Raw genomic sequence first — 18,912 nt, 5'->3', positions numbered from 1 at the left:
GAACTGCTTGCAATGGGTAGAGTTGAGTTTGCCAGGCAGGTTGCCAAAGTAATCTCGGTGCTGGGACTGATGATTTCAGTGGCATTAACAGCAGTTCCTGCAGGGCCTTCCTCTAATCTTTCACTGGCCTTCAATGGAGTAACACTGGGAGCTTCCCTAGCGGTACGTACCGGTAGCAGTCTTGTTTCTGGGGGGCTCTTACTATCCAGGCTGAGTAATACATGTAATGTCTGTGTGAAACCTGTTTTGCTGGGTTTGCTGAAACAAAGCATGGAAGTGACAATGCAAATCTCTGAGACTGACATGTAGAACTGTATTATCAGTGGTCATCCATTGACCGGGCAGTAGTTCAACTCTGACCCCCTCCTTCAACCCCACACTCTCCCTTGCCCGTGTATATTCTGCCATCATTGTCTTCCCCTCTAGTTTCCTCAGCATCCCTGATTTTGATTGCTACACTATTGGTGGTTGTGCTGTCAGCGGCCTGGGCCCTTAAGGCCCAGAATTCTGTCCCCATACTTCGCTGCTTCCCCTTTAAGATTCCTGTTAAAACCTGTCCCTTTGATGCCGTGTCCTGTTAAGCAACTTGGTGTCATGCTTTGGCTGACAATGCTGCTGTGAAATGCTTTATGATGTTTGACTATGTTAAAAGTGCTGTATAAATACATGTGTTGTATTTGACCATGTCCTCCCTCTCTCTTTCTCCTCTGATTCTTGCAGGGTACTGCAGGTCCTAAAGGGCAGCGAGGTGTTACTGGTCCTCCTGGTGTTCCTGTAAGTTGAATCGATTGATGGCTTTTGCACATTTTGCCACAGTGAATAGTGTTGAGTTAGCCTCTGACTCCAGCTAAGGAAGCTTGGAGAGTGTGTTCCAGGCTTTGCTTGGCCAACTGATGTGTTGCACTTACCACTTGTCTATACACTCAACTGGGGCTCCATCAGCCTCCAGAGAACAGAAGTCTGCAGTATCCACGGAGCGTTTTTGAGGTGGAACTGGCTGGTACAGCATGAAAATGGCATTGAATCAGTTCACATTCTTCTGCTGTAATTCAACTGAGACTGATCTGATTGGAATCTCTTTCCAAAGACCAGGCATCAGTTCTAGCTCAGTGTAGATTGGCTGCTTCAATTAGGCAGGTTGTGAATATGGCATGTCATATGGATATAGAATATCTGATGTAATTAAAAATATTCCACAGATTCTGTGGAACAGTGAAGAGGGAACTTTACTCTCTACCTAACCCCATGCTGTATCTTTTCTGTGCGTATTTGATGGGGTAAGTTTAGAGTAAGTTTTACTTAACCCTGTCTTGGATATGTTTGATAGGACAGTGTCTCAGGGGCTTTCCTTTCTGTTTACTTTTAGCTTAAAAGATTAAAGGATCATTACTTACAGTTTAAATGAGTGGATGGCATTTTGCTCAGTATCTAACCCCATGCTATACCTGTTCTGGGAGCGTTTGATGAGGACAGCATTGAAGGAGTTTGACTCAGTATCTAACATAGTGCTATACCTTTCCTGGAAGTCTTCTATGGGGACAGTTCTACTTTCAGTTGAAAAGAGAAGAGAGAGCTTTATGGTGTATCTAGCCCTGTACTGTACCTGTTTGATGACAGCAGTGTCATCTGTGACTTTATTTTTAAAAGTTTAAAGAACTTGACTCAAAAATCTAACCAGGTGCTGTTCATGTCCTGGGAGTGTTTGATGTGGACAGTATTGGGGAACTTTACTTACAGTTTACTTTCAGTTCAAAAAGCAGTGGCAACTTTACCCTTCACCTAGCCATGCTGTACTGTCCTGAGATTGTTTGATGGGAACGGTGTATGTCTAACTCTGTGCTACATCCTTGTTGGGAGTGCTTTATGGCAACAATATGGGTGATTATTTAATGAATATTTAACCCCTGCTAAATATTGCCTGAGAATTTGAAAAAGGGCTAGTGTCGGAGGAAGATTTTCTCTGTATTTAACCTGGTGCTGTACTTGTCCTGCAGCATTTGGTGGGGACAGTGCAATTTTATTCTATATTTAACTCCATGCAGTACCTGGCCTTGCAATGTTTAATGGGGGATAGTAGAATGGAGCTCTATTCCATATCTCTTCAGATGCTGTACTTGTCCTTCAGTATTTATTGAACCAAATGCTGTCCTTCCCTGTCCTGGGAATGTGCGATGGAGACAGCATAGAATGAGCTTTAACTTGTATTTAACCACGTGTTGTACCTGTACCTGTGTTTCATGGGGACAGTATCGATGGAGCTTTAATTTCAGTTTAGAAGAGCAGTGGGAGATTTACTTTCAGTTTAAAATAGAAGAGGGTGATTTAAACAGTATCTAACCCAATGTATTTAATCTGATGCTGACCATGGCCTGGCTATTTGAAAACTGCTAGTGTAGGAGGAGCTTTATCTTATATCTAACCCAAGCTGTTCCTGTCCTTCACTGTTTAAAACTCTACTTTTGGTCTAAAAGAGGAGAGGAAGCTTTGTTTCCAGTGTAAAGGAGTGGAGGGAAATTTATATTCAGTTAAAAAGCTTAAAATGAAAGTAAATTGAAAATAAAGAGATTAGATGGAGCTTTACTATGTGTCTAACACTGTGTTGTTCCTGTCCCAGGAGTGTTTGAAGAAGCTTTATTTTATGTTCAAAGAGTAGAGAGAGATAATGGTCATAGCTAACACGTGTTGTATCTCCCCGGGAGTGTTTGATGGGACAGTATAAAAGGAGCTTAACTCTTTCTAACCCTGTGCTGTACCTGCCATGGAAAGAGTATAATGGGACAATGCAGAGAAGGCCGAATCCGTTTTCATCACCATGTCATGGGCACTGCTAATAATCATTCTGGAAGGCAGCAACTGCCTTAGAGAGGGGAGCATTGCTGGGAGGAGCATGGAAACTGATTAAACCTTTTAACATTATGGAGTCAGGCTCAGTTGTTTTGAGTTTGGATACTCTTGAGTTTTAGAGGGAAAGGTCCAGCCAGCACAGCTCAATCCTTGTTTCTCCATTGAAACCTAGGGCCCACCTGGTGAAGTAATTCAACCGCTACCTATCCAGAGGCGCAAGAAGAGCAAACGCTCAGTGTCCGTCGATGGCAGCAAGATGGAGCCTGATGATCAGGTGATGGGAGATGAAATCCTGGACTATGCTGATGGCATGGAGGAAATCTTTGGATCATTGAACTCGCTAAAGGTGGAGATTGAACAGATGAGACACCCCATTGGCACAAAGGAAAATCCAGCACGCACCTGCAGGGATCTGCAGCTCTGTCATGAAGACTACCAGGATGGTATGTCCCTGTGGTACCTTAAACCTTAAGACCATTATGGCACTGGTTCTTGGACAGTGCAATGCACCCTCAGTACTGACCACCTGACTGCACGGCAACTGCTTCAGTACTGACCCTCTGACAGTGCAGCACTCCCTCAGTAGTGACCACCTGACAGCACAGCACTGTTTCAGTACTGATCCTCTGATATACGGGACTCTCTCGGTACAGACCCTCTGACATGCAGGGCTCCCTCCTTACTGCTGCTCCAAAATTGAGGTGCTTCTTTCAATAACTGTTTGACCCCAAGTGTCTGGGAGTTTATTGGGGCTCAGAGATATGTTTTTTGCATAGTGAGCCAAGGTGACCCATGCATGTTGATACATAGGAAAGCTGACCCATTAGCTAACGTTTTCGAATACTTTGAATTGCAAGTCGATGGGGATTCTTGCCATGCAGTTGAACCTCTGCAGCTCTGAGAGGATGTAGCCCAGGATTGATACTCGGTTCCCTCATAAGACCATAAGACAAAGGAGCAGAAGTTAAGCATTTCAGCCCATTGAATTGTGGAGCAGACTTAATCATGGCTGATAAGTTTGTCATCCACATTCTCGTACTTTCTCTCTGTAACCTTTGATTCCGCTGACAGTCAAAAATCCATCTGCCTCAGCCTTAAATACACTCAGTGACCTGACCTCCACAGCCTTCTGTGGCAGTGAATTGCATAGATTCATCACCCTCTGGCTGAAGAAGATTCTCCTTACCTCCATTCTAGAAGATCTTCCTTATACTGTAAGGCTGTGCCCTCGGGTCTTAGTCTCTCCCACCAATGGAAACATCTTCCCAACATGCACTCTGTCCAGACCATTCTGCAAGTTTAAATTAGAACCGCCCTCATTGTTCTAAACACCATTGAGTATAGACCCAGAGTCCTCAAACGTTCCTCCAAGGGTCCTTGGGGAGTTTTTGCTACTGCTGTTGGGAGGTTTTAAGCTAATGTGGCAGGGGGCTGGGAACCAGAAGAAAAGGCAAGTAGACTGCAAGGTGGAAACTGGGCACTGAAAGAATCATGAAGATAGCATTAATAAGGGGAAGAGTAGCAGAGAGTAGATGAATGCAAAAGAACTGGTAGCCTGAAATGCATCTACTTTAATGCAAGGAGTACAATATGTAAGGCAAATGAACTTGGGGCTTGGATTGGCCCCTGGGAGTATGACGTTATTGTAATCACAGAGACTTGGTTGAAGGAAGGACATGATTGGCAACTAAGTGTCCTAGGATATAGACGCTTCAAACAGAACAGGGAGGGAAGTAAAAAGTGGGAGGGAGTTGCATTGTTGGTCACGGCTGTGCTAAAGGAGGTCAATATGGAAGGTTTGGGTAGTGAGGCATTATGGGTGGAGCTGAGAAATAAGAAGGGTACAGTTACATTGTTGGGGCTGTATTACAGACTTCCCAACAGTGAGCGTGAGGTAGAAGAACAAATAGGTAAACAGATTATGGAAAGATGTAGAGGCAATAGGGTAGTGGTCATGGGAGATTTTAATTTTCCCAACATTGTCTGGGATACACATAGCGTCAGGGATCTGGATGGGGTAGAATTTGTAAGAAGCGTCCAGGAGAGTTTTCCAGAGCAGTATGTCAGTAGTCTGACGAGGTAAAACAAGGATTGCAGATGCTGGATACCAGATTCTAGATTAGAGTGGTGCTGGAAAAGCACAGCAGTTCAGGCAGCATCCGAGGAGCAGGAAAATCGACGTTTCGGGCAAAAACACTTCATTCCTGATGGAGGGCTTTTGCCCGAAACGTCAATTTTCCTGCTCCCCGGATGCTGCCCTGAATTGCTGTGCTTTTCCAGTACCACTCTAATCTAGAAAATAACCTGACGAGAGAAGGAGCCATATTGGACCTGGTGTTGGGGAATGAGCTAGGATAGGTGGTAGAAGTTGCTGTGGGGGATTTCTTTGGGAACAATGACCTCAATTCTGTAAGTTTTAGAATACTCATAGATAAAAATGGGAGTGGTCCTAAGGGAAGAGTACTAAACTGGGCCAAGGCCAATTATATCAAAATTAGGCAGGAGCTGGAAAATGTGGATTGGATACAGCTATTTGAAGGGAAGTCCACATTTGATATGTGGGAGGCTTTCAAAGACAGTGCAGGATAGGCATGTCCCGTTGAAGGCAAAGGATAGGAAAGGCAAGATTCGTGAACTGTGGATGACAGGAGAAATCTTACGACTAGCGAAGAGAAAAAGGGAACCGTACATAATGTACAGGCAGCTAAGAACAGAATGGGCCCTGGGTGAATATCGGAAGAGTAGGACCAGTCTTAAATGAGGAATCGAGCGAGCTAAAAGGAGTCATGAAATAGCTTTAGCGAGCAGAATTAAGGAGAATCCCAAAGCATTTTAATCTTCTATAAGAAGCAAGCGGGTAACTAGAGAAAGGATTGGTCCACTAAAGGATAATGAAGGAAGGCTGTGTGTTGAACCTGAGAAACTGAGTGAGATTCTGAATGATTACTTTGCCTCAGTATTCACTGAGGAGAGGAACATGATGAATGTTGAGATTAGAGATAAAAGTTTGATTAGTCTGGATCATGTTGACATAAGTAGGGAAGCTGTGTTGGGTAGACTAGAGGGTATTAAGGTGGACAAATCCCAGGACCGGATGGGATCTATCCCAGGTTGCTGAGGGAGGCGAGAGAGGAAATAGCTGGGGCCCTGACAGATATCTTTGTGGCATCTTTAAACATTAGGTGATATGCCGGAGGACTGCAAGGTTGCTCATGTTGTCCCCCTGTACAAGAAGGGTAGTACGGATATTCCGGGTAACTACAGACCAGTGAGCCGGATGTCGGTGATGGGAAAGTTACTGGAGAAGGTACTGAGGGATAGGATCTATTTATACTTAGAAAAGAATGGGCTTATCAGTGATAGGCAGCATGATTTTGTGCAGGGGAGATCGTGCCTTACCAACTTAATAGAATTCTTTGAGGAAGTGACCAAGTTGATAGGTGAAGGAAGGGCTGTTGATGTCATATACATGGACTTTAGTAAGGCGTTTGATAAAGTCCCCCATGGTAAACTAATAGAGAAAGTGAAGTCACATGTTGTGCAGGGTTTTCTAGCTAGGTGGATAAAGAACTGGTTGAGCAACAGGAGGCAGAGAGTAGTAGTTGAAGGGAGTTTCTCGAAATGGAGAAAGGTGACCAGTGGTGTTCCACAGGGGTCAGTGTTGGGGCCACTGTTGTTTGTAATATACATAAATGATCTGGAAGAGGGCACTGTTGGTATGATCAGCAAGTTTGTAGATGACATGAAGATTGGTGGAGTAGCAGAAAGCATAAGGGACTGTCAGAGAATACAGGAGGATATAAATAGACTGGAGAGTTGGACGAGAAGTGGCAGATGGAGTTCAATCCAGACAAACGTGAGGTGATGCATTTAGGCAAGTCTAATTCAAGAGCAAATTATACAGTGAGCCGAAGAGCCTTGCAAAAAGTTGATGAGCAGAGAGATCTGGGGGTGCAGGTCCATTGCACCCTTAAGGTGGATAGAGTGGTCAACAAGGCATATGGTATGCTTGCCTTCATTGGGCGGGGTATTGAGTATAAGAGCTGGTGGTCATGTTAAAATTGGTTCGGCCGCATTTAGAATACTGTGTACATTTCTGGGTGCCACATTACCAAAAAGATGTGGATGCTTTGGAGAGGGTGCAGAGAAGGTTTACGAGGATGTTGCCTGGTATGGAAGGTGCTAGCTATGATGGGAGGTTGAGTAAGTTAGGTTGGTTTTTATTCGAGAAAAGGAGATTGAGGAGGGAACCTGATTGAGATTTACAACATCATGAAGGGCATAGACAGGGTAGATAGAGATAAGCTTTTTCCAAGGGTGAAGTATTCAATAACGAGAGTCATACTTTCAAGGTGAGAGGTGAAAAGGGGGACAAGTACTTTACACAGAGGAACATTGCCAGCAGAGGTGGTACAGACAGGCATGGTAGATTCATTTAAGATGCGTCTGGACAGATGCATGAGTAGGTGGGGAGCAGAGGGATACAGATGCTTAGGAATTGGGTGACAGGTTTCGACAGTACATTTGGATTGGCTCAGGTTTGGAGGGCCAAAGGGCCTGTTCTTTGTTCTTTTGTTAAGCTTTTCATTCCTGGGACCATTCTTGTGAACCTTCTCTGAACCCGCTCCAGGGCCAGTCCATCCTTCCTGAGATATGGAGCCCAAAACTCTACACACTGTTCCAAATGTGGCCTGACCAAAGCCTTATAGAGCCGCAGAATTACATCCCTACTTTTGTATTCAAGTCCTGTCAAAATAAATTCTGTCATTACATTTCCTTCCTGACTATTGACTCAAACTGCAAATTTACCTTGAGAGAATCCTGGACTAGAACTCTCAAGTCTGTTTGTACTTCGGACTTCTGAATTTTCTCCCCATTTAGAAAATAGACCTTGCCTCTATTTTTCCTACCAAAATGCATGACCTCAAACTTTCCCACATTATACTCCATATGCCATTTCTTTGCCTGCTCTTCTAACCTGTCCAAATCCTACTTCACCCTCCCCACCTCTTCAATGCTTCCTGTCTTACTATCTATTTTTATATCATCTGCAAAATTAGCCAGAATGCCCTCAGTTCTTTCATCTAGATCGTTAATGTATAAAGGTTGTGGTCCCAATATTGAGCCTTGCAGAACACCACTTGTCACCAATTGCCATCCTGAGAAGGATCTTTTTATCCTCACTCTCTACTTTCTGCCAAACAGCCATGCTAACACCTTGCCTGTAATACCACGGGCCCTTATCTTACTCAGTAGCCTCCTGTGTATCATGTTGTCAAAGGCCTCCTTGAAGTTCAGGTAGATAACACCCATTGGCTCTACTTGGTCTAACCTGCTTGTTAATTCCTCAAACAATTCTAACAGATTTGTCAGGCATGACCTCCCCTTGATGAAACCATGCTGACTTTGCCCTACTTTACCATACACTTCCAAGTATTCAGAAATCTCATCCTTCACAATGGATTCCAGGATCTTACCCACAACCAAGGTTCGGCTAATTGGGCTGTAATTTCCGTCTTTTGTCTTACTCCCTCTGGGACCTGCCCGATTCTAGTGATTCCCGAAAAATCACCACTAATGCCTCCACTTTCTCTTCAGCTATCTCCCTTCGAACTGTGAGGTGTAGTCCATCTGGCTTAGGTGATCTATCCACGTTCAGGCCATTCAGTTTTTTTAGTGCCTTCTCCTTGGTGATGGCCACCATACTAGGCTCTGCCCCCTCACTGTCTTGAATTTTTGGTATATTACTTGTGTCTTCCACTGTGAAGACTAATGTGAAGTAATTATTCAGTTCCTCAGCCATTTCTTTGTTCCCCACTACTCTCTGTCCAACGTCATTTTCCAGTGGCCTAATTTCCATGTTTGCCTCTCTTTTGCCCTTTATATAACGAAAGAAACTCCTCCTTTATATTATTGTCTAGCTTATCGTCATATTTAATCTTCTCCCTCCTTATTTCTTTTCATGTTGCTCTCTGTTGGTCTTTGTAAGCTTCCTAATCTTCTCGTTTCTCACTGCCTTTTTCCACATTGTATGCTTTCTCTTTTGTTTTTACGCTATCCCTGACTTCCCGAGTTGCCTCGTCCTCCCTGGACCACGCTTCTCTCAGGGTTTGATAGGGAGACTTCAAGCTGGCATTCTAATCCTGACTGCCTGTCCCAGAATGCTCCTCCAAACTCCCCTACTCCCTGACCCTCTGTGACTCTTGCTACCCCCCCCCCCCCCCCAACGTCTGATCTTCCTCAGACCTCAGCAAGCTGGATATTTTCAGGAAAAGCCATTAATCAAGGACAGCTGATGCAGTGAGATTTAAATTCTTGCATAGAAGGATCCTGATTGCAGAGGCCTGGAGAACAAGAATGCATCCTGACCAGCATTCCCCCCTCAACCCGCAGAGCACCTTTAACTGATTACATTCCTCCTGTTGATCACTAGGGATCTTGCTATGTATAAAACTGGATCCAGGCCTGTCCACTGCAACTGGATTTCCATTCCCAAGGACTTGTTGATTGTCTAACCTTTTGTGAGTGGTTTTTTGCTTTCTAATCTGTCTTCATACTTTACCCTGTACGTCCTCAGGTGAATACTGGATTGATCCAAATCAGGGCTGTGCAGCGGATTCCTTCAAGGTGTACTGTAACTTCACTGCGGGCGGAGAGACCTGTATTTTCCCAGATAAGAAATCTGAAGGGGTGAGTGGAGACTCTACAATTGTTGGAGCAAACTTCAAGACTTCCCTCTAAGCCCTAACTTGATTTCTCACATTACCCTCGTGTACACACTGATTGTCTCTATCCCACCCCTTCTCTGTCTTTTCCGCTCTCTCACTCTTTACCCGTTTTCCCAACTCTTTCTTTCTCCACCCATGCTCTCCCACTGTTCCCACTAACCCTCCTTTCCTCTAATTCCTTTTCCTCGTTACCTCTCTCCCGCTGAGACTTTCTTTCCCCACCACCACTCTCACCCTCTTTACCCTTCAATCTTCAACCCTTTTTCTCCATTTTCCTTTCCTCCTTTTCTTCATCCTCGCTTCCTCTTCCCTACTCTCTCTCTGTCGCTGCTGCACTCTCTCTGTATCTCTGTCTCTCTCTTTCTCTCTCTCGATTTTCTCCTGTACTTACCTTTCCTTCCATTTTACTTCCTTCCTTACTCCTTTTTCCTATGCTCCCTCTCCCCTCTCCCAATCTTGTCCTTTTCTCCTCCAACCTGCTTTCCCTCTATTTCCTTTCCCCATTCTACCTCTCTCCACTCTCTCTTCTCCCACTCACTCATCTCTCTTACCACATTCTTCTCCTTTTACCCTATAAACCCCTGTCTCTCCTATTCCTCTTGTCCCCTTTCCTCTCTCTCCACAATCTTTCTTACCCCTCCACACACTCTTAAAACCCTCTTCCACTATTTCACTTTTTCCCTCACTCCTCTCTCCCCCTCACTCTTACCACTTCTCATTCTTTCTCCTGCTTCCCATCTTTCTCCTCTTTCCCCCTCTAACCCTATCCCTCCCTTTGCCCTAGCTCTTCTTTCCTATAACTGAATTTTCAACTGGAGGATGAGGATTCTAGACTGGAGGTTAGGGGGTGATTAACTGGAGAATGGGGATTCTAGACTGGAGGTTTGGGGGGGATTAACTGGAGAGTAGGGATTCTAGACTGGAGGTTTGCTGATTAACTGGAGAATGGGGATTATAGACTGGAGGTTTGGGGGTGATTAACTGGAGAGTAGGGATTCTAGACTGGAGGTTAGGGTGTGATTAACTGGAGAGTAGGGATTCTAGACTGGAGGTTAGGGTGTGATTAACTGGAGAGTAGGGATTCTAGACTGGAGGTTTGGGGGTGATTAACTGGAGAGTAGGGATTCTAGACTGGAGGTTAGGGTGTGATTAACTGGAGAATGGGGATTCTAGACTGGAGGATTTGGGGTGATTAACTGGAGAGTAGGGATTCGAGACTGGAGGTTTGGGGGTGATAACTGGAGAGTAGGGATTCTAGACTGGAGGTTTGGGGGTGATTAACTGGAGAGTAGGGATTCTAGACTGGAGGTTTGGGGGTGATTAACTGGAGAATGGGGATTATAGACTGGAGGATTGGGGGGGATTAACTGGAGAGTAGGGATTCTAGACTGGAGGTTTGGGCGTGATTAACTGGAGAATGGGGATTATAGACTGGAGGTTTGGGGGTGATTAACTGGAGAGTGGGAATTACAGACTGGAGGTTTGGAGGCTATTAACCGGGGAGTGGGGATGAAAGACAGGAGGCTTTGGGTTTGCTATTAACAGAGAGTTTGGTTATAGACAGGTGGTTTTGGGGTTGTTAACTGGAGAGTGGGGAATTATAGACGAGAGTGATGGGGAATGTTGACTGGAATGATGGTGACTATTGGCCAGAGTTTTTGGGTAATTTGGTCAAAAGGTGAAGATTTTCTTTGGGTTTGTGAACTATTGGCCATAGGGTGGGGAATATCAGCTGGAGAGTTGAGGATTATTTTCTGGAGCAGGGCAGATAGGCTAAGGATTTCTTCTTGCCTTTATTGGTTCTGACTACAGTGAATATAATAAAAGCTGGTACAGACTCTGTCCTGTTGTTGTCCTTCAGGTGAAGATGTCTTCCTGGAACAATGAGTATCCAGGAGCCTGGTTCAGTGAGTTCAAACGGGGAGCCCAGGTAAGAACCATGCAAGAAGGTGGAGGGTGTGGGGGAGAGGAGGAGCCAGAACGCAGACTCACATAGGAAAAGTTTGTGCTCAACTGCGCACTCTGTCTGTCTGTGACAGACTTTGTTCTTCTCACCTCTACAGTACCAGACTTCAGCTGTGGTAAACACGGCAGTGTCTACTGGATTAGTGACAGCAGGGATGGGGGCAGAGGGAGTTTGTGACTGTTATGTAACTGTTGGTTCTTATCAGAGGAAACAGGAGACCTTGGGCAAATATTTGAAAATGACTCTCTCTCTCTCTCTCTCTCTCTCTCTTTCTCTCACTCATACACACACGCCTCTACACACAGGCATGCGTGTGCCCATCTATGCAGTTCTGGGCACCATATCACCATTTGTGGTCAGTATCTGCTGATGTGTGATTGTCATGGCACACAGTGGTTGTGTTGTATCTGTCTGTTTCTGCATGTGTGCCTACCTGTCTCTCTCCCTGTGTCTATCTGTCTGTCTCAATGTCTGTGCTTGTACCTCTGTCTTTGTCAGCGGGTCGGTACGGAGGAGTGCTGCACTCTTGAAGAGCCAGTACTGAGGGAGTGCTGTACTGTTGGAGAGATAGAGGATGCATGTTTTGTGTGAGCTGTTAAACGGAGGAACTGTCAGCCTTTAGAGGTCATTGTAAAGTATCCGTCAGTCACTGTTTCGAAGAAGAGATTGTCACTGCTTTCTGGTCTTCTGGGACAATGTTGTATTCCTGACATCAGTATCATCAAACAGTTGACTTGAGCATTTATCACAGTGCTTTTTGTGGAATCTTTCTGTGCACACTTGAATGTTATGTTACCTGCAGCAGTGAGCTAATAATTCTTTCTCTGTGAAGAGCTCTGGGCATTCTGAATATTAAAGAAGTGTGATATTAAAGTAATCGCTTTCTTCATTAACCTCCCCGACAGCTTTCCTATGTGGACTCCGACAGTAACCCAGTTGGTGTTGTCCAGATGACATTCCTAAGATTGCTGAGTGTGTCAGCTCGCCAGAACTTCACCTATCACTGCCATCGCTCGGTAGCCTGGCACCACCTGGCAACCGACAATTACGACAAAGCCATGCGTTTTCTGGGATCCAATGATGAGGAGATGTCATTCGATAACAACCCCTACATCAAAGCCATCGTGGATGGCTGTGCGGTCAGTCTCAGCTCTCACAACCTGCCATGTGTCCTCCATTTCCCTGGGAGGTCTAGTTAATGAATGTGAAAGGAATTGGATAATGATAGGAACAGTGTAGAGACAGCTTTACTGTATATCTAATCCTGAGCTGTCCCTCTCCTGGGAGTGTTTGATTGGATAGTGTCAAGAGAAGTTTACCTTCAGTCTGTTTTCAATTTAAGAGTTGAAGAAGCTTTACTCTCATCTAATACTGTGCCGTCTCTATACTGGCAGTGTTTGATGGGGACAGTTTGAAGAGAGCTTTACTTTTCAATTTAAGAGAATACAGGAAGATTTATTTTCTATTTATTCCCATATGGTGTATCTGTTCTGGAAGTGGGACAGGTGTAGAAAGAGTTTACTCTGGATACAATCTAGGTAAAACTGGGGGAAAACAAAAGATTATACCCAGATAGGAGGAAAGGGATTGAGTGAAATGAAAGACTTCACCTGGGAAAGAGAGAAAAGCTGGTCAAAAGTTAAAGATCCATCCTGGGAGAGAAAATGGGAGTGCAAAACCACAGGTAAAAGCTACGAGATGGAGACCGTCTATACAAGTTTTTGAATGGGGTTGATGTGGGATGAGATTTGCTCCAGTTGGGATGAACTCCTGCTAACATTTTCTCTTTCATGTCCTATCCCAGCTGAGGAAAGGGAACGGCAAGACAGTTCTAGAGATCAATACTCCACAGGTCGAGCAGATGCCTTTCGTCGATGTGCTGTTCACGGATTTCGCCGAACCCAACCAGAAGTTTGGATTTGATGTGGGACCCGTCTGCTTCCAGGGATAAAACGATGATTAGAATAAAAAAAACACACACACATCCCACCCCACCGCGACTAGTGTCACTATCACCAGCACCACCGACCCTTCCTCGTCCAGCCCTATGTCAAACAGTCCTGCGAACAATACCACCTCGGGGAGAAGAGAGAAAATTGCAGCCTGCGATTTGCTCCCGATCGTGTTCTCCTGGCTGAAGATCCTCAGAGAACAGTTATGTGTGTGTCAACAAGAATATAGAAACATATACGTTAAATTGTCTCCCATTTCCCTCCACTGTACTGGCCCTTTAAGACCATTATCCCTTTGGTGGTAGTGCACTGGTATGAGGCGGGATTATTTTTTTCAAAGAAGACCGGCGAGATGAGAAATGTGTTTCTTCTGTTTTTTTTTAATTAAACAAAGTGTTCTCCATAGATTGTAATATAAAAGAAAACCACAACAGAGAGAGAGAGAGACAATATTATTTAAATTCGCAAATCTTCCGTAAATTGAACCAACAGTAAAGAAATGATGAATTTAAGTCTGTGAAGCTTTACTAGTAAATATGGTGCTCCAAAATTGTATTTACTCTCCTTTTTTTAAAAAAGAAAAGGTGCTCAGAGTGTTATATGTTTGTAAGTATTTTTTATTTCTAATGTAAAATATATCTATAAATTGCTGCTTGTTGTGTTAATTTTCTGTATAGAAACCCCTGAAGGTGTCTGACGTGTGGTTTTTAAAAAAAAATTCCACTTTTCACCCTCTCTCTCACCCCGCGCTTATACTCTTCCAAACATGCTCACTAACCCATGCTCTCCCCCTGTCCCAATGCCACCTTTTCCCTTCCGCTCTCTCTCTCTCGCTCGCTTTTCCCCCCACCTTGCATTTTATACTCTTTGCCACAGCAGCCAACACCCCCACCTCCCCTCCACAGGATCCCAGTTTGAGCAGGGCACAAAGCTTGCTGCGCTTTCACTCTGATGCTTTTTTTTGTTGCTTTCATTACATTTCTTTTGGTCTGAGAGATTAACTGTAGGCGTTATGTGGTAGGTCATCAGCTGTACTGTACTGTCTGAGTGGAGCGAATTTTTCAATAGATCATAAATCACCAACACTACCCTGCCTGTCTCTTCTTTTATTATCAGTTTTGACTTTATTTCCCATAGAGAGGTGAATACCAAAGTAAACATTAAAAGGATCTGCTTTGCTTGTTCATACAAATTAGGAGCAGAGTTAGACCATTCTACCCCTCAACCTGTCTCTGCCATTCCCTATGATCGTGGTTGATCTTTGCGTTTCAAAAATTCACATTCACATCTACTTTACATAACCTTTTAATTTGTTTGCCTTGTTGGCTTTGACCCTTCTCAAACATTGGATTTGATACTTGGCTGTCTATTCTGGACCAGTGGGTAACACTCCTGCCTGCGAGTCAGAGGTTGTGGGATTAAAACCCGCTGCTCGCACACTGTATTGCAGAGGTTTGGCCGAAGCATCTCCTGAAAAAGTCCTGAGGGAGTGCTGTACAGCTGCAGATGCTGACTTTGGGGTGTGATGTTTAAACTGGATGAGTGGAGTCCTCTGCATCCCACGCCCACAATCTTGAGGAAGAGCCAGTGCATTAGTGAGAGTGGGCTGTAGGCAATTGGGGTGGCAACCTCTGGCTTGAGTACAATATTTTCCTTCCACCATCATTTAAAACACATTTCTCTCCGTCTTTGCTGTTTATGGGAATTCTCGATGAACAAATTGGCTGCTGCACATCTATTTATACAATAGTGGGGCACTACTTTGTCGACAGGCAGTTAAACAACAATGGTCTAAGTTCACATCTGTGCTATATCAACCCAAGTTCATTGTTTTTTATTTTCACCTTGGCTGCCTGACACCCTCTTTAGCTTTCTGACATTATTTTTGCAGTGATTTTATCAACAACACTAATTTATTGAATCTACTTTCAAATGTTCTGTATTAAAATAAGACAGTAATAAATAAGCAGTTGCTACTTCCCTGCAAATTCAAAACGAGTGGATTCTTCCCGATGGATGGTTTAAGTTAAGCAGCTTGGTCTGCCCTTCAAGATCTAACCTCTTCCCTCCCCATTTCATTAATGTGTCAACTCCATCAGATACGGTTCCAGTCCAACACGTGTTTCCACTTCATTTTTTCAGTGTATGTGCTTATCATTTCTTGCCCACCTCTAATTGCTCTGGAGATGGTGACAGTGAGCTGCCTTGATGAATTCTTGGGGTGTTAGGTATGCTTCTGGGAAGGAAGTTCTAGGATTTTAACCAAGCAATGGTGAATGAACTAGGAACCACTAAGGCATGTAGCTCCAACAGGGAGGGGGTGTGGCTTACAAAGGTATATGCAGACGGTGGTGTTCCCATGCATTTGTTGCCCTTGTCTATGTAGTTGATAGGAGCTTGCAAACATAAGGCCTCTATCAGAGGAGTGTGTGAGTTAATGTAATGCAACTTGTCAATAGTACACATTACTCCACCCTGTATCTGTGGTGTAGGAGTAATAGGAGTGATTAGTTTGAAACAAGAAAGTGACATGACAATATAAAAAGAAGGACACTGCTTTAAAGTGTATGTAGGAGGAGAGTGGTGTGGCTGTGCAGGTGCATAAATTATTGAAGCTGGGAAGCCAGCTTTGAGCATAAGAACAAGAAGATTATGTTGAACTTGTATGATACACAACAAAAATCTTTCAGGCCCCGGAATAAGTTTGGATAAGAGATATCCTCTGCCATGAACTGTCCCTTTCCACTCGATGTGACTGAAAGTCTGTTTTAGTGAGGATGGAATGGTCTCCCCAAATATCAGAACTTAGTCCCTCAGTTAATTTAAAGGCACTCAGAACAGGGCAAGTGACATTTCATTTCAACGTACACTGTCTCTTGGTTTGATGAAATTCAAATTTAATAGCCCAAAGCAAATCTAAATTAAACCAGCCCACTCTGCAATTTTGCTGAAGTACATTGAACAATATTCTAAATGAAGCAATCGCATCCTTGCTGAACGTGCCCAATTGAAGTGACTAAGGGACTGAATTTTTTCCCTAGTAGGCTAATGATAAACTAAAGCCCATGTATGGGTCTAATTCTCTCTTTGAATTATTTCTCAGTCCTGTTTAGTCATTTCAGTAATCACGTCCCCAATACTTTAAAACTTTCTTCCCCAACAGGCTTCATATTTGTGATGTTGTGGAAGTGCAGTGATGCATCCACTTTCAAATAATCTTCCAGTATTATTTCCAAACAGCTAAGGCGTGTGTTATGAAATATATAAATCTGTTAATCACTTGATTGAAATGGGCACATTTTACAAGGCTGGATGAATAAACTTGCATTAATATATTTCACATTTGAAAGCAGAGGAGTTGCCTGGTGGAAGAATGCAATATGGGGCAGTAAGCAGAGTAAATGTTCAAGGACATTGTGGCACATGGCCACAGGATACAGGAACAGGAGTAGATCATTCAGTCTGTTCTGCCATTCAATGATATCATAGCTGAGCTGTGACCTAATTTTACATACCTGCCATTGGCCAATATTCCATAGTACCTTTGCTGAACAAAAAAGTATCTATTTCAAATTTAAAATTAACAACTGATCAAGCATCCCCCACTGCCACTTGTGGAAGAAAGTTCCAAATGTCTACTGCCACTTATGTGTAGAAGTTTCTCTCTAACATTTCTCCTGAACGGTCTGGCCCTAATTCTCAGCCCATGGTGCCCAGTTCCAGATTAGATTGGATTAGATTCCCTACGGTGTGGAAACAGACCCTTCAGCCCAACAAGTCCACACTGACCCTCTGAAGAGTAACCCACCCAGGCCCATTTCCCTCTGACTAATACACCTAACACTGGCCAATTCACCTGACCCGCACATCTTTGGACTTCTAGAATCCCCAACTAGTGGAAATAGTTCATATTTTTCTTCACTGTCTTTTCCTGTTAATATCACAAAGACTTTGATCAGTAGAATAAAAGGGCCTCATTTGTATAACCTCTCTTCATAACCTAACTGCTGAAGTCCAGGTATCAAATCAAGTTGTACTCCCTCCAAGGCCAATACATACTTCCTAAGATGTGGTGCCTATCTCTCAGAGATCTCCTAACATAGGACTCCAGGAACAGTGAACAGAGGAACACGAGGAGGTCTTCTAGCCTTTTGAGCTTGTTCTTAGTCATTCACTTCATGGTTTGTCTGTGACCATATTACAACTTTTCCCCCCATAATATTTAATCAACATTATTAAAGAACATGTATCATATTCTGTTTCAGCTTTGGTCAATTTGTAGTCATGTGTGGGCAAAACTGAAAGCAAAAATTACAATGAGGAATCAAGGGCAATGATTCTTGTTACAGGCAACATTCTGCTAAAAAAAGTAATGTTCTATTCTGTTCCCTTCTATTTTATATGGAGAGGTTATTGACAATGTTCCCTGGTTCTGTAACTTCAAGCACAGCTATTGTACTGATTCCAAATGGGTGGCATTTAGGTGATTTAGTGATTGGTGATTTTTATTTCACTCCTCCTACAAGCTTTAATTCTTCCAAACATCCTTCAACTCCCAGCGTAACAGTTATGGCCTGCTGTACGGTTGCATTTGCCAGTACAAATTAATTATGTGCACTTCCTGAGGACTGAGATGAGGATACTTTTTCTTTCACCTAGAAAGTGGTAACCTTGTGGTATTCTCTGCTGCAGAAACCGGTCAAAGCTAAAATATTGTATGATTTCAAGAAGGCATTGGATGCAATAAAGGGGACCAAAGGATAGCAAAGCAATCAGGAACAGGACATTGAGTTGGATGGTCAGCTATGATCATAATGAAAGGCAGAGCACACCTGAAGGCCCGCATGGCTCCTATTTTCTATATTTTCCTGGTTATCTGTAATCACAGAAATGTGCCATACACAATGACGGCATCCAAACACGTGGTGTCGATAAACTGAAGAGTTGCAGTGCCTTCACAGAGAAATGTCTTCCATCAATAGCGCCACAAATCTTCAGGAAACCAACAAACCTGTGACAGCACAAGGCATCTCCTTCATTCTCACTGGAGACATGTCAATGAATTCCAAGCCCTCGCCAGAAATTGCCTCAATTAACTGGTGAACGTGAGACCTTGTAGGGAACAGCAAAATGTTGCCACCAGTTCTAGGTTGAAATGACCCACTTGCAAAATTATTCAGCAGTGTAGTGACTTTCATGTACGCTGATAAGGCAGAGCGACATTTTGGGTTCAGGGCCAGACATTTATTCAACATCTCACATAGGCATCTGTTCCAATCTTTGTTGCAGCACAATCCCCTCATATCCAGCCCCTCAGATATCATTTTGTAAACCTTCTGTCCATGCATACTTTGAGGTGCACAATTGACCTTCCAAACATGCAATCTATCAGATCGTCCTTTGATGATCATTGAATCTGCCT

The 18,912-nt window shown here is 43.7% G+C and overlaps 1 protein-coding gene across 1 annotated transcript in view; it reads left to right on the top strand.

The window, feature by feature from the left end:
- LOC132832897 (collagen alpha-1(V) chain-like) overlaps positions 1–14,578 on the top strand; it is a 109,619-nt gene extending 95,041 nt beyond the window's left edge. Inside the window, exons 49-54 of the mRNA XM_060851109.1 lie at positions 721–774; positions 3,017–3,287; positions 9,422–9,534; positions 11,434–11,502; positions 12,444–12,677; positions 13,343–14,578. Of these exons, the coding sequence (XP_060707092.1) occupies positions 721–774; positions 3,017–3,287; positions 9,422–9,534; positions 11,434–11,502; positions 12,444–12,677; positions 13,343–13,489 (888 nt within the window). The 3' untranslated portion in view covers positions 13,490–14,578. The remainder of the gene's footprint in view (positions 1–720; positions 775–3,016; positions 3,288–9,421; positions 9,535–11,433; positions 11,503–12,443; positions 12,678–13,342) is intronic.
- The last annotated feature ends 4,334 nt before the right edge of the window (positions 14,579–18,912 follow it).

This window comes from Hemiscyllium ocellatum, chromosome 35, assembly GCF_020745735.1.
Source record: "Hemiscyllium ocellatum isolate sHemOce1 chromosome 35, sHemOce1.pat.X.cur, whole genome shotgun sequence".
NCBI lineage: Eukaryota > Metazoa > Chordata > Chondrichthyes > Orectolobiformes > Hemiscylliidae > Hemiscyllium > Hemiscyllium ocellatum.
Note: the sequence above shows the minus strand (reverse complement) of the source record. Positions and strands in the feature narration are given on the sequence as shown.